The sequence below is a fragment of the Xenopus tropicalis genome, chromosome 1 (assembly GCF_000004195.4).
Source record: "Xenopus tropicalis strain Nigerian chromosome 1, UCB_Xtro_10.0, whole genome shotgun sequence".
In the NCBI taxonomy this organism is placed as follows: Eukaryota; Metazoa; Chordata; class Amphibia; order Anura; family Pipidae; genus Xenopus; species Xenopus tropicalis.
This window is the reverse complement of record NC_030677.2, coordinates 130,446,850-130,462,681: the sequence shown is the minus strand read 5'-3', so window position 1 is coordinate 130,462,681 and position 15,832 is coordinate 130,446,850. Positions and strand designations below refer to the sequence as shown.

General features: G+C 38.4%; 1 protein-coding gene across 1 annotated transcript; it reads right to left on the bottom strand.

The window, feature by feature from the left end:
• Positions 1–2,355: 2,355 nt before the first annotated feature.
• On the bottom strand, positions 2,356–15,479 carry c9orf85 (chromosome 9 open reading frame 85). The gene is made up of 4 exons (NM_001016681.2): positions 15,368–15,479; positions 13,001–13,107; positions 5,706–5,819; positions 2,356–2,788 (listed from the first exon to the last, which is right to left on the bottom strand). The coding sequence occupies exons 1-4, from the start codon at positions 15,467–15,469 to the stop codon at positions 2,596–2,598; spliced, it is 516 nt and encodes a 171-aa protein (NP_001016681.1). The 5' UTR covers positions 15,470–15,479; the 3' UTR covers positions 2,356–2,595.
• Between the last annotated feature and the right edge of the window lie 353 nt (positions 15,480–15,832).

Below are 15,832 nucleotides of genomic sequence, written 5' to 3'. Positions count from 1 at the left end.
GTGCATTGGATCCAGGTCACAGAGCAAGGACAAAAGGTACTGGCGCCCCAAGCAAACTTCTCCGCTCATCACCCCCCCTAGCCCTGTCCTGAAGTGTTTGATCCTGCCTACGTGTCTAAAACACTGCAACAAATTTGGGAACACCCCACGTTTGAACTTTGGGGATTGTTGCCTTCATTTTTGATTGATACTTGTACTGACGAGAAATACCCTTATCATCATACCTGCATTTTTCTATAGGCTCTAAAGCTCAGGACAACTGAATATGACAATTTTATGTGCACAGATAATACAATTTGTTTGCAAATTAGAGCCCCTTATGTTTGGATTTTTCATGCAGTTGTTTTCCAATAAAACAGCATGATCACCTGTCTTTGAATGACCTTATCAATGCACACACAGTTGGCCAAAGCATAAAAACACAAATCAGAACTGATGACCCAATTTGGATCACATATCAGGTTAAACATCCAATGCACAATTCGTGCTTCTCATATGAGTAAGACAACATATTGGCCTACAGTACAGACAACTGCAGCCTAAGCTGGCTATCCATTGTAAGGGTTTTGGGTGTGGTCTAGTGTCATTGCCAGAACTAACCATTTTTATAGAACTGATATCTTTGTATATATCCCTCCCCCCCACCCTTGCACTGCAGCTACGAAGCCGCATTGTGCAGTGCCTCTATTTAGGAAAAAAAAAAAAAGGTAGGAGAGGAGCAGGGAGGAAGTACTGCAATACAGCAGACCCTGTGGTCTGGCCCCCCTGCAACTGTGGTGTCTGCTGTATAGGTAGTTTCACCACTGACTTTTAGCATTTCACAATGAAGACACTTTTGCAGCACTATACACATTGGCACAGGACTGTAAATCTCAGTCTGGAGCAGTCATTTTTAAACATTTATTGGTTTAATCTCCCCCCTGAGCCAGGGCCCTGCTTAGCAAGTATATGCTCAATCCCAAATATCACCCTACCTGTCTTTTACACTAGGAAAGTAAGATTTTTTTTCCCCAAATAACCTAATTTTCCTTCTGGCTGGCACCCCTCATCTAGGGGTCTCAGAACTAAATTTGGAAACCACTTATGAAGGGTAAGAGAAAGCAGTGACATTGAGTCCACCAAGGATATCAAAGAGTGCACTAAACAGGCTTGGTTTTGGTAGTTGCTGTAATGCTGTGTAAAGTTTGTAAAAAGCAGCATTTTTGTTTCAGATACCTGTAGTTTACTATATGTTGTATTTTTTATTTCAGAGAGGGGCCTGCATGCTTACATTTAAACAGGTTTGCCAGTTTCATGCCTACATGCTGTTTGGTTTGTTACTTTGCCGAAATGAATGATGCAGAGAACACAAGCACTTTGTGGTTATGCTATGACAAACAAGCTTGCATAAACATCCAGTTTGTGTAGTAAAGGATACAGGCAGATGTTAAGTCAGCTGTAAAAAAAGGTGGTAATTTACCATGCCATTGGTACCCTGTATAGCACGGGTTCTAAATTGAGCAACCCATAACAACCACTCAGCACTTTACTTTCATTTTCTGATCAAAACTAATTGCAGATTGGTAGTTATTGAACTGCAATGGGGGAATTTAGGACTTATGTTATCAGATCGATCTCTGTGTTTTTTAATTATTAGGCACCAAAAGTATAGAATCCGCACAATTACAATGCAATTCTCTTTCTAGGTTAAGGAGGCCAAATGTAGGCAATATATAGGGGGTCACGGGCTAAACATCATTATGAATGAGTGACTTTTTCACACAAGCCAAGATATGATAAACCAATGTGAGCGAGCTGGTCAACTTGTTAGATTGTAGCAGATATGTTGTGTTTAAAATGTGGTACGTATAGCAAAGAGTAACGTTCTGTGTAGTAAATTTCATATTACCTTTTGTCTCATAAACCAGTATTTGGATTTCCCCATAAGTTTGATCGAAAGGAGGGTAAATGGGTACATGTGATCTGAATGTACTAATACAACACTAGCATAACAATAAGTTCCTTATCCTCCAGAACAATGCTCTTTTCATTAGAGCTGTTTTTTTTCGTTTGTTCAATAAAATGTTCTACTCATTTTTCATGCACATATTTCCTTGTATCTATATTGCTGCGTGCGTACAAGTATATTATATTTACAGACACAAGGTTTGTAATGTTTACACCACTGGAGCTTGAAGAGACCTTACTAGAAAAATAATAGGAATAACAGTTAAAAGGGAAACAATACTCTCTCCTCAACCCTAGGCCCACTTTATTGGCTTCCCTCGACACTAACTTTTACTGTCAAAAGTGTCCCCATCTTTGTACCTGCTATAAAAATGCGGCTACACACATTAATACACACATAAGCACGACAGCTGTACAAAATGTTTATTTAAAAATGTCCTTTTTAACCTGTGGCTAGCACCATTAATAAGGAAGAAGGAAATAAGCCCAAGGGTTTCTTAGAATAGCTGAAAGAAGCATCACTTATAAAGAGTATGTAGGATTCAAATAACTTATTATGTGATGCCAAAGTGATATTTTGCTGATGTAAGTGTCCACAAAAAGAGCCATCTTGTCAGATCTTCTAAGTGTCACAGCTATTAAAAGATGCTAGCTTCCAGTTGGAGCCTTATTTTTAGAAGGCTTTTTATTTTTATTCTTCCCTTCTTTGAATTCATCATCAGAAGCTTCCAAATCAATGTCAAAATCTAAATCACTGCCCGCTTCTTCTTCTTCTTCATCACAACTCAAATTCTCTCGATTGCTAGCTGTATTGTTTGAAGCCTCTTGTCCTGTGCCAATTCTAGATATGAAATATAAATTTAGAAAGTATAAATGCAATGTAAAATCAATCTTTATTTATACAGTGCTTATGTACAAGCAGTGCTGTACACATAATTGAATGAATTATATACACTGTTACTTTTTTAGGACTGTATTTAAAAAGTTGTATGGTTTTTGGCACTGCATATTACACGGCACTTCATTGATTTAAGGCAAGCAAACTTATACTGAACTGAAACAGCCAAAGTAAAAGATTCAGAAAAAAAATTACTAACTATGCAGGTTTTCATGCAGGATTACTAAACATGGAGAAGTTCATTGAAAGTCCACTAAAGAGAATGTTTTTGGTGTCAAATTCAGTGTTTGCTTCTTTTATAAATATTGCACCCAAAACCTTTATATGGGAATTAACTTGGCTTCAGTACTAATGCTGCAGCTTTATAAACATTTAAAACTATACAGCCCTCACTTTATAAAGGCTTGTACTGCATTCCTTCAGGAGAAAACTTTGTACTGAAAAGTACAGGTATGGGCCCTGTATCCAGAATGCTTGGGACCTGAGGTCTTTCAGTAATTTGGATCTCCATAACATAAGTCTGCTAAAAATAATTTAAACATTAAATAAACGGAAAGGATTGTTCTGCCGTCAGTAAGGATTCATTCTTAGTTGGGATTAAGTACAAGGTACTGTTTTATAATTATAGAAAAAGGAAATCATTTTAAAAATTAGAATTATTTCCTTATAATGGAGTCTATGGGAGATGGGCATTCTGTAATTCGGAACTTTCTGGATAATGGGTTTCCAGATAAGGGATCCCATACTTGTACAAAGACTGAAGGAATGCAGTACATATAAAGAAGGTGTCTGAAATGTGGTATAAAAAAAAAGGGGGGGGGGCTTTGTATCCAGTTTTTGCACTTTGAAAACTGTCTCATCTTTCTTAAATGAGCCCATAAGTGTTGTAGGCAAGGCTAAAGTAGTATAAATGTATACGTCCCCCTGCTGCGCACTATAATATACTCCTCAGACTCCTATTATATTGCACCACTACCCTTCATAAACTCCATGGGAATGCAGTGAACCCTGGAACTTTTCATGCCTAATTCCTTTATTTAAATGCTCTTTTTTGTTTTCATATAATATACAGTGGTGTGAAAAACTATTTGTCCCCTTCCTGATTTCTTATTCTTTTGCATGTTTGTCACACTTAAATGTTTCTGATCATCAAAAACCGTTAACTATTAGTCAAAGATAACATAATTGAACACAAAATGCAGTTTTTAAATTAAGGTTTACATTATTAAGGGAGAAAAAAAACTCCAAATCTACATGGCCCTGTGTGAAAAAGTGATTGCCCCCCTTGTTAAAAAATAACTTAACTGTAGTTTATCACACTTGAGTTCAATTTCTGTAGTCACCCCCAGGCCTGATTACTGCCACACCTGTTTCAATCAAGAAATCACTTAAATAGGAGCTACCTGACACAGAGAAGTAGACCAAAAGCACCTCAAAAGCTAGACATCATGCCAAGATCCAAAGAAATTCAGGAACAAATGAGAACAAAAGTAATTGAGATCTATCAGTCTGGTAAAGGTTATAAAGCCATTTCTAAAGCTTTGGGACTCCAGCGAACCACAGTGAGAGCCATTATCCACAAATGGCAAAAACATGGAACAGTGGTGAACCTTCCCAGGAGTGGCCGGCCGACCAAAATTACCCCAAGAGCGCAGAGACAACTCATCCGAGAGGCCACAAAAGACCCCAGGACAACATCTAAAGAACTGTAGGCCTCACTTGCCTCAATTAAGGTCAGTGTTCACGACTCCACCATAAGAAAGAGACTGGGCAAAAACGGCCTGCATGGCAGATTTCCAAGGCGCAAACCACTTTTAAGCAAAAAGAACATTATGGCTCGTCTCAATTTTGCTAAAAAACATCTCAATGATTGCCAAGACTTTTGGGAAAATACCTTGTGGACCGATGAGACAGAAGTTGAACTTTTTGGAAGGTGCGTGTCCCGTTACATCTGGCGTAAAAGTAACACAGCATTTCAGAAAAAGAACATCATACGAACAGTAAAATATGGTGGTGGTAGTGTGATGGTCTGGGGTTGTTTTGCTGCTTCAGGACCTGGAAGGCTTGCTGTGATAGATGGAACCATGAATTCTACTGTCTACCAAAAAATCTTGAAGGAGAATGTCCGGCCATCTGTTCGTCAACTCAAGCTGAAGCGATCTTGGGTGCTGCAGCAGGACAATGACCCAAAACACACCAGCAAATCCACCTCTGAATGGCTGAAGAAAAACAAAATGAAGACTTTGGAGTGGCCTAGTCAAAGTCCTGACCTGAATCCTATTGAGATGTTGTGGCATGACCTTAAAAAGGCGGTTCATGCTAGAAAACCCTCAAATAAAGCTGAATTACAACAATTCTGCAAAGATGAGTGGGCCAAAATTCCTCCAGAGCGCTGTAAAAGACTCGTTGCAAGTTATCGCAAACGCTTGATTGCAGTTATTGCTGCTTAGGGTGGCCCAACCAGTTATTAGGTTCAGGGGGCAATTTCTTTTTCACACAGGGCCATGTAGGTTTGGATTTTTTTTCTCCCTAAATAATAAAAACCCTCATTTAAAAACTGCATTTTGTGTTTACTTGTGTTATCTTTGACTAATAGTTAAATGTGTTTGATGATCAGAAACATTTTGTGTGACAAACATGCAAAAGAATAAGAAATCAGGAAGGGGGCAAATAGTTTTTCACACCACTGTAGTTATTGTTCAGCCCACCTTCCCTTTGCTCAAACTTAACAGAACATATTGCACACACTACATCACGTCAATCTCAAGCAAGAATGTAGATTCAAATCAATCTGCCATTTAGACTGCATTCAGCTGCCGCCACAAAAGGTATGTACAGTAGCTCGCTATTGTTTACTCACGGTAAAACAATCTCCTCCTTTTTTCCACATTTGGCACAAAGTTCGTGCTGAATGGCACATGGCTTGCAGATAATATGATAGGAATCCTTCACGGTCTTCTGCAGACATTTCACACTGTTAGAAATAAGGAAGAAATTAAAAAAAATAAATACATAATGTAACCTAAAGCTACACAAAGAAAATATTAGAAATGTTAATGTAATTTATGGCAAGGCGCTGACGTTTCACTATACACAGAGGTATAATTGTGTGCTAAGGAACATAAACTTTGACTAAAGCTTATCACTTTTACACTTCTCAATTCTAGCACCCAGTCTAAACCAGCCCAACATTTCTTGGATATTTTCTGACCCGCAACTATTCCGATCCTAACCAGAGACATCACTGACGATTGAGAATGGCATGTTAACATCACAGGAATGCATGATGTTTGGCTCACTGCACCTACGGCAGCTTCTTGGCCCGACGCCTCTCTACCTGCGTGCTTCAATGCGACCCACTCACTACTAAACAGCTACTGTTGAAGGAAATAAAAGAGATCAGAAAATCCATCTTGCCATAAAGAAATCACAACATAACAATGCTACTACCCAGTATTCTGTTTTCCTTTATAACATATAAAACTTTCGACAGTTAGCTGCACAACTACAAATATCATATATAATAGTAACATGCAAAGAATCTGTCCTCTGTCTACTATTCAACATACTCTTCTTCAAGAAACACACTGGAAGATTATTCTATCCCTGAGAAAGAAAATACACCAATGTAGTTAGCCCTTGTTGCACTGCGAGTGATATTTAGTATGCAGAACACACCATCAGCAATGTATTGTGCTTATGTCAAACATTTATCAGCCCTTTAATTAGCAGAGACATCACAGAGTGAAAAATAAACCTAGCAGCAAGAGAGAAGTTAATACTGTTAAATTGGCTAATCCTTACAAGTAACATATTATTCTCCCTCTACAGATGCTGCTATTGAAAGTGCAAATGTTTTGTTTCTAGGATTAAAAAATTGTAATGAAACTCCCTCTGAAGAATGGAGAGAACAAAATGTGGATCACTCTGTAATCTTCCAAGATAAAAAGCAAGGATGGGGATGCGGGGCATGCTTTAATAGTGATTTCATTATCGTTTAAAGAATTAAGTACAATGCTTTGATTCATAATCTTACTGTGCCAGATGACACCCTAATTATTATATACAGAAGCTAAATGGCAGCTGTAGCTGTGGAGAAGGATTTACATTTTTTGACATAAATAGACCAGAATACAAAAAAATCATCTTCGTTTTTAAAAATGTAGTGTTTTATGTAGCCTGAAATAAAGTGTATGTGCATTTAGCTGTGGAACCACTTCTAATGGTATCCAAGTTATTTCCCTATCACCTCTGCTTACCTCCCATGTATCCTAGCCAAGCGTTTAAGTAAGGTACGGTATGTAGCAAGTGTTACAGCAGCTTTGAATTTGGCAAACAAATTAGGCATAAATCTTAATAAGATTTAGTTTGCCTTTAGAGCTATAGCACACAAAGTAGTTATCAAATACAGTACTATACATTATTGCAATAAAAACAAAGAAAACCATTTCTCATTGCCAAGAAATGACAACCTTCCAATTGGTATAGGATCAGCAATTACCAAAGCAGGGTGCAAAACACAGGCTGCATGAATTCCGCAGGCGCATGTACGCTGTGTACTCTTTGGACACCAGTGATTGCATTAATGGCATTAATAAATAGGTTTCATAATTATGCAAATGATAGCCAGAGCAAATATAATGCTGGGAAAGAGGTTGTTTCTTCAGCATCTAAATAGGACACAAAATGTCCTGCCTTACTATGTACAATCTACAGTAGGCTATGGAGGCTCAAAAGTTTGCAAACAAATCTACATTTAGAGCAGATGCATGAGAATAGCAATGGAAAAAATATTGCTTTTATTTTGCACTAACTGCCTATCGCAAATGTGCCCCCTGCCACCCCAAGCTCGGTTCCTGGCCTTGGTCTGTCACCAACATGGTTTCAAACAGCATAGTCTTGTGAATAAGATCAGACTTGGAGAGGCTGGTCAAAGTCTTTATAGGCTGGAGAATTAACATTTATTATTCAGCCTATGGGAACATAGCCCTGCTCTTTCAAACCTAAAGTCACTCCGAAGACCTTAGTGTTATAAGCTTTAAGAAAAAAATCTCCAAGCAATCATCTGCTTGGGGCAGTTGCTGTTTAAGCCTCACAGAAGGCTTCCAATAAGGACAGAGAAGATTGCTTTTATTAAACTGTGAGTCACAGTTACACCAAAATATGAGAAGGGTAACCACTAATCATGTACATTTCCCTGTGTTTAAAAACTGGAAAACCAGGCAGACAGTTTTGACCCTGACAACCCTAGTTACAGTCTGATTTATGTAAAACCTTAATGCCTGAGTGCCGTCAACTGCTTTCTCTTGCTATATGTTCCTACATAAAGACATTTATCAGTCAGAAAGTTGGCTAATATGTCCCTGTGCTTTACCAAGAAAGAGTTGAGTCTGTGTGTTTTGGCATAAGTATTCAGGCAAAATAAGATAATAAGTCCCCAGCACATAATCAAGCCAGACCAACTCAACCCCAGAAAAGCACACCAAAGAGAGCTGCTGCTGCTGCTTACCTGCCAATGGATTAGGAAGGAAAAACAGTAAAGTAATTTTGCAACTTGGCTTCAAGTTAAACATTTGATCAGCTGCCATGGGTTACTGCCAAGATGGCAATTTGGGCAGTTTCAGTAAATAAGACCCACTACACTTGCCAACCATCATATCACAGTATCCTGGCTGACATACAGCAGCCCAAGTCCACTATCCAGGAAAACCATGGGCTACTTTGTCCCTAGCACTTTATTGAGGCTAAGGATAGGAGGCTTCTTGCCTCCTTACCATGTCAGTATCAGGACAGAACTAGTACTGCTTACCCTAACTTTCCTGTAGCACAATATCCTCCTAGCACAATTGGCTATCTCCCTAAACAGATCCTCTCCTAATTTCTACTCTAGATATTTATTGCTTTCTGGTATAGTTGGAAGCCCAGAATAAACATACCAGGGTCACAAGTAGAAAAGATTACGGTTACATAGAATGTGATTTGCTGTGAAATATTGACATTAATATTGTCATTATCATACAAGCTGTTTTCCTATACCAATCATAAAACTGTAGTACAGACCAGTACAGACCTATTATCCAAAATGCTCAGGACCTGGGTTTTTCCGGCCTTTCTGTTATTTAAAGCCTACTAGAAAATTATTTAACCATTAACTAAACCCAATAGGATTGTTTTGCCTCCAATAAGAATTAATTATATCTTAGTTGGCATAAGATACAAGGCACAGAAAAAAGGAAATAATTCTTGAAAAATGTAATTATTTGATTAAAATGGAGATGACCTTCTTATAATTCAATACGTTCTGAATAACGGGTTTCCAGATAACAGATCCCATAGCTGTATAAGTAGTGTCGTTTTGGAACTACACTACTTATTCACATTCTAGGGATTTTTTGTTCCACGAGAATGGAAAAGAAATCCCTAGAATGCAAGTTTTAAAACACCTTATTGATAGGAAATAAACAGATCACTCTTCAAACCTGTATAACAAATAAAATGGCACTATGAAAGGAAAATAAGTCAATTACATGTTGACAGTTCCCTGTTAACTTCATGGTAAGCTTAACCTATAGCAAGTGGATAAAAGTGATGTTAAACTGTGCAAGATTTAATGACAGGCGTGCCAGGTAGTGCCAGGGAGAGACCCAAACCCATGGGAACAGCATGGAAAATAACTGAGGTAACCATCAGCCTGTGAGCAGACATGCTATTATGGCATTCCCTTTGTTTGTAAGTATGCTGTAACAGCTTGTTATATATTATTTTGCATAAAAAGAGCTGTGCCAAGTTTTTTATCTTTAAAATGTTACTTTCATAGGGAATGGAAAAAGAATAGCATATAGTCCCATCTAGTGCAGAAATGGTTAATGTGCATATCATTATCAACACTGAATAAATGCTAACCTAAGGCACTGTTTGAACGCTGCCTTGTTTAAACTGAATTGCTTTTATCTATTATAAAATTGGTCAGTTGGGGATTCCAGTCCTAGCATATCTCTGTCTGTAATGTGCAATAAGCAGATTTCACCCGATTGACCTTATCAGGTTAATCCACACTCATGCGATTTTGTGCAAAAGGCTTTACCTACTGACACACTTAATCACTTTACAAAGTTTATACGGGTCCGGGATTATGCTACTTGCACTATCCAAACCAGGTTACCATTTCCTTGTTCTGTTTTATAGCCTTAAACAATCAAAATGGGCAAATGCATTTGCACAGCTTAGAATTAAGCATTAATTGATTTGAATAAAAAATGCAATGCTAACTATCAAAGCCAGTTATTTTTTTAATTTATTAAAACACACATATAACACAGATAAATACCCTGTAAATGATGTCCTTATAAACGGTCAATTGTCTTACATGATTCACTCAAACTAGTGAATTGTAATATCATGGATATAAGACTTCAGACTTCAATTACCTGTAAAAAAAGGTTATTTACCCTTTATATGGCCATGGTCTCCCTCTCTCTCCTGTGGTTCAGCGGGTTCGGGCTGACCTCGCCACATCAACTGCGGGTGGGTTCGGGTTGAGCGCTTCCACTCCCCCACCCTGCCCACAACCTAACACTGCCGGCTTCCTCTTCCAGTTTTATTATTTATAGACCCCGTCCCCTTATGTGACGTCATTTTGGGGCGGGGGGGCACGGGCCTATAAATAGAGGGAGGAAGCCGGGTCACATAGGGAGTGGGCAGGTTAGGGTCGGGTTTTTTTCTCGACCTGCACATCACTAGTATATTTGCATATAATTGTCTTTGACTCTTACTCAATTGTCTTGAAATAGGTTTCAAATTGAAAGAACACAAACCTTAATTTGTGCTTAAATGTTGTGAATGGCTGGTAAGCAATGACAAAATAATGAAAAAAATTCTAAATGACTTAAAGGGGCTGTTTACCTTAAAAATGAACTTTTAGTATGTATGATGTAGAGAGTGTTATCCTAACACAATTTGCAGAAATACCATCCCACCGGCGATTTACATACTCGCTGGTGGGATGGTATTTCGGGGAGACTAGTCGCCTGTGACAAGGGAGATTTGTTGTGTACTAGTCTCCCTGTCTGCCACAGTCCTTAGAGTCTTGTAACCATTTCCAGCTTTATGGGTATCAGCAACTCTTAAACAAATGTGTTGTATATGTGATCAGGCTTTGCTGGATCCCCGTTCTGTAAATAAAAAATGGTCTCTCACTCACACCCGATTGTCATCCCATTGACTTAAAACAACAGACGCTGATTTCACTTTAAATTATGATAATCCTAAGGATTATTTGATAATTGTTTTTTTCAATAAATACATGACCATTTAATAATTGTTGTTTCATTTGTTTAACTAGGTTTTCTTTATCTACTTTTGTTTGAAAAGCAGATGACGTTTTACACATTCATATAAAATATAGAAAATTTCAAAGGGTTCACAAAACCTTTTTGGGGTCTGCCGAACCCCCGAACCCACCCTGATTCCTGCCGAATACTGAACCGAATCCAAATCCTGATTAGCATATGCTAATTAGGATCGCTGCGCGCGGCTACAAATCTACCCCCCTAAATTTTAACCCCTTCCGGATGCTAATTTATGCTAATTAGGATTCGGTTCGGCCGGGACCGTGGATTCGTCCGAAACCGAATCCATCAAAAAAGGGCTGGAATCGGCCCGAATGCCGAACTGAATCCGGGATTCGGTGCATCCCTAGTACAAACCTTATCGCATCTGTGAAACATGGTGGGTGGGAATGTTTTGGTTTGGGTCTGTTTTGCTGCATCTGGGCTTGTATGGCTTGTCATCATTGATGGAACAATGAATTCTGAACTATACCAGAAAATTCTAGAATAAAATGTCAAGATATGTGTCCGTGAAGTGATCATGACAGTGGGTTATGCAACAAAACAACGATCCTAAACACACAAGTCGTTCCACCAAAGAATGGTTAAAGGAGAAGGAAAGATAAAAATCACTGGAGGATACCAAATGTTAGGCATCCCACAATAACTTTAATCACTTACCTTAAACCCCCGGGTCGTGCTCCTGTTAGGATAAAATTGCACCAGCCCAGGGTAGCTGCAGCATGTGCTTCCTACTGTCTTCTGAATCCCGAGGCCGGTGCATGCGCAGTAGAGTGAAACAGCTGACTTTTTTTGTTAAAGTTCGACTTTTCACTCTACTGCACATGCGCGCAAAGACAGAAGAAGGAAGGAGAAACTCACTTGCAGCTACTCCGGGCTGATGTGGTTTTCTTCTCACATGGTTCATTTACTTTTGCTTCATGCAGAAATGTTATTGGATCTTTTTTTTTTCAGTACATAACCAAATATAATATTTTTTGCTTCATTTGGTTAACTAGGTTTTCTTCATCTACTTTAAGGACTTGTCTGAAAATCAGATAATGTTTAGATCACATTCAAATAAAAATATAGAAAATTTTAAAGGGTTCACAAACTTTCAAGCACCACTGTAGTTCATTAACACCGTTTCTTGTGCAGATTAAAACTTCTCTTTCTGGTATTTCAAAGCACTTATTAGAACAGGGTGTTTTATGGTGCTTAAACAGGGATAAACCTTCCCCCCCCCCACATGGGAGAAACTAGGAACTTAATAATACAGGCACAGAGGTTAGAATACTGCACTGGTGGTATAACACTAGATACTAAGAACCAGTACTTTAGTCCCACCAATTTATGATGCCAGACTTCCCTGTTGCTCCTTCTTCCTCTGCTCTCTTGAACACAATTAGTTGCTCCAAACTAGTTTTTAAGATTGTTACTACTGTCTTTTCACACTATAATAAATATGCACCTTAGTGTATCAAAAACAATTTTTGCAGCTCTTTGCTTCTTCTAAAAGTATTTTAAGTGTAAAATTGCCAAATGGGCTTTATTTATGGGTATTAGAAGTCAAGGATTCCACAAGCTTATAAAGGTGTGGAGGGCTGCAGGTAAAGTATCTCTGAGGTGTCATTAAATATTAAATCTTAGAGAAGAGGGTACATTATTCTTATACTCAACGGCACAAATGACATCACTGAGCATCAACTGTAACAGGTTACATCACCTGACCATTTACATGTGTGTATTTTCACCAAAGAAACATATTAATCGTATTCTTTTATGTCTCTATTATAGTTACGTTTTCTTCCAGTCTTAAATAGCTTACCATTTTTTAGGCTGAGAAAGGGGCTTATATTTGCTAAACTTTACACGCCATTCTAGCACATCCTTGCAGTGCTGACAGACACCATCATGTAGCTTTGCATTAATTTTCTAAAAGTAGAAAAAAAAAGTAGAAAAAGAATGAGTAATGTGAAACTTAACTCAATGCCTAAAACAATATAGGGCTAAAGTAGTTATGTCTGCTAAAAGTTTACACTGAAAATACAGTAAATCGGTTTTTTACTCCCATTTGCATTTCCTCCTATATGGGGCATTCCTTACTGCTTGAACAAGTCTTTTAGCATCTATATGAAACTAGCAGTCAATTGGGCATTTTGCTTTGGCCAAGAGATTCTCTCACTTAAATCCATAGCCAAATAAATGTTCATAAATAGTTGGAGCAATTACTGCTGATGTCTGAGCAGATGTCTGAGCAGATGTATGCATTTGCCGTGTGTTTTGATGTCGAAATTTGTAGGATGTACTCAGCATTCAAAGAACAGTGGTAGCTGAAGAAATAATACCAAAGATTTTCCTTGATTAAAGCAATAGGCAAAAAGTATGTTCAGAACAAGCCCTGTTCACTGAACTCGTGTTAAACAAGGGGTTATACTGCCCCTTGTGCCCCAGTAACAGGCTAAACCGACAAGGTTGCCTAGGGCGTCTGGCTGGCATGGCCCGGCACTGCTGGATGCTTATCCCCTGCATGAGAGGAGATCTTTCTGCCTGGCAATGAAACACCCAGCTCGACAGGGCCCTTAAACTACAGTGTATTTTTTATTCTAAGCTAAAGACCCCTCTTCCACATATATTCCAACTGCTGTTACTAAACCTTCAACCCCTGTAGTTACAACTCTGGTGTCAGTACAATAGTTGAAAGTTAAAATTGAGGAGGAGATTCAGGCATGCTACAAAGCAGTTTCTATAAATAATAATTGTGGCCTATCAGTTTACATTTAAATAAATTCAAACATCTCAATTAACCAGCAGAAATGTATTTCTGAAATTGAACTTAATTTCATAACAGTAAGTTAAACATCACCTCTATGCTGTAATGGTGGCTTTGGGTACTCAATTGCTAGACTGAAAATATAAGTAGAGAATAACCAAAATATCACTAGTAAGATCAAAACTGGGAAACAACTTATTATGTTGTTGCGCTTCTTTATTAGTTCATGGTTTTGTTTATTTTGTTTGTGTTGCATTGGTACCCTTATTCAGTACATACAGCCTTGCATTAAAAACTGGCAAAGGAATTTTTGGAGGCATTTAGAGTTACAAAATGTTTGAGCTACACAATAGGAACACATCATACGCATGACTGGAACTGTATAGCTGATTCATCTGGGTGATTCATATGGACTGCTGGTGCTAGTAAATGTACTGTGCCAACCTACTGTTTCAAGTTTTATATTGGAATATGCAGCAGTGCTTTAGAAACTTACTAATAAAAAAAAAAAAAACCCCCATAAATCACTAGGTTGAAGAATAACTGTCCCATGGTCAAGAAGACTCTTCCTATTGAATGCAAAATCATTGGGAGAGGACACGCTAAAGGACAAAGAAAACATAATACTAAGAAACGTTCCAGTGTTGAAAAGTCAGTCTCCTTCAGCAAGATAGGTCTGTCAGTCTGCTGGCTTGTGTTACATGGTTTCAAATGCCAGAGCCACCAGGACAGAGAATAGAAGGACAGACACATATTGCTTTTCATAGCAATTATATATACAAATCACTAAAAAAAATGTTGTTTTCTTTTATTAGGCGAAAAATTATATTTTGGGTTGACTTGTCCTTTAAACCTTTGAAATGAAAACATAAGCAATACTGAACAAATCACATCCCTATTCAACATTGCAAGTTTAACTGTGGAGACAAATTTTACCATGTGCCAGCTCCATCACATAGGCTGTTACTGGGGTTTGTTTATACATATCTCCGTATTTCTCTTTTAACAAATTACCTTGTCAGCAATCGGTGGGTAGCCATTTCAATAAAAAACAAAACAATTTTCCTTTAGTGCTTTATTCCTCATATGTAATAAAAGGCTCAGGTGCTGTATCCCATAGCAACCAATAAGATATTTGTTTCCAGTAAATGTTACCTGCTGATTGCTATAGTCGATTAGACCTCTAACAAGGTTTGCATCTTTTATTACATATACTGCTATAATGGCAAAAAATAAATGGATTTTTGTCAAGATTAGGCAGAACACATTCCAAACTCAAGTTGTATTTGCTAAGCTCATGTTTATCAAAGCTGTATAGTTGTATACTGTCCCTGCAAATGAACTCTAGTCCCAAACATGTGAGTTTCCAAGGCAATACTGAATGCCTTAATATTTTGCTGCTTTCCATAAGCAGCCCCTCACCTTGGTCCGGCTGCTGCTGTCATACTTGTCATTTTTAAATACCGTCGCGTTCTTATGCTTTTGTGCCCGTGATCGATTCACGTTGCCCCTCTGGGAACTCATCTTCAGACTTCTGGCTCATTACGGCTTCCGTACATAGGTTCCAACCTCTTTTTCTCCATTGGTAACTGGTTTTCGCATACTGTCTGCTGATAGGCTCTTGCACCTGTCCATAAAACATTGGCAGTGGCGGAATTCACAAGCCGCCTAAGGCTTCTCTAATTGGATAGCGGCTGTTTCCTCCCTCAACTGGTTGGTTAAAAGAATGAAGGCCCCGCCCACGTTGCTTTTGTTCACAACCCCCATGCCTGTTGTAAGGCTTGGGTGATTGGGTGACGTCACCCTGGTTCCCATAACCTGATTGGTAATTAGAGACGCTAGTGTTTCTCCTTGCGTTGGGAGTAGAGTTTGAGCTCGTGATCGGCT

What these genes read in the sequence shown, in the direction of transcription:
- c9orf85 (NM_001016681.2), bottom strand. Translation starts at nt 15,469, where the DNA reads ATGAGTTCCCAGAGGGGCAACGTGAATCGATCACGGGCACAAAAGCAT. An exon ending in ACAGCAGCAGCCGGACCAAG is followed by an intron (nt 13,108 to 15,367) that starts GTGAGGGGCTGC and finishes TTCTACTTTTAG; the next exon opens with AAAATTAATGCAAAGCTACA. An exon ending in CTTTCTCAGCCTAAAAAATG is followed by an intron (nt 5,820 to 13,000) that starts GTAAGCTATTTA and finishes TATTTCTAACAG; the next exon opens with TGTGAAATGTCTGCAGAAGA.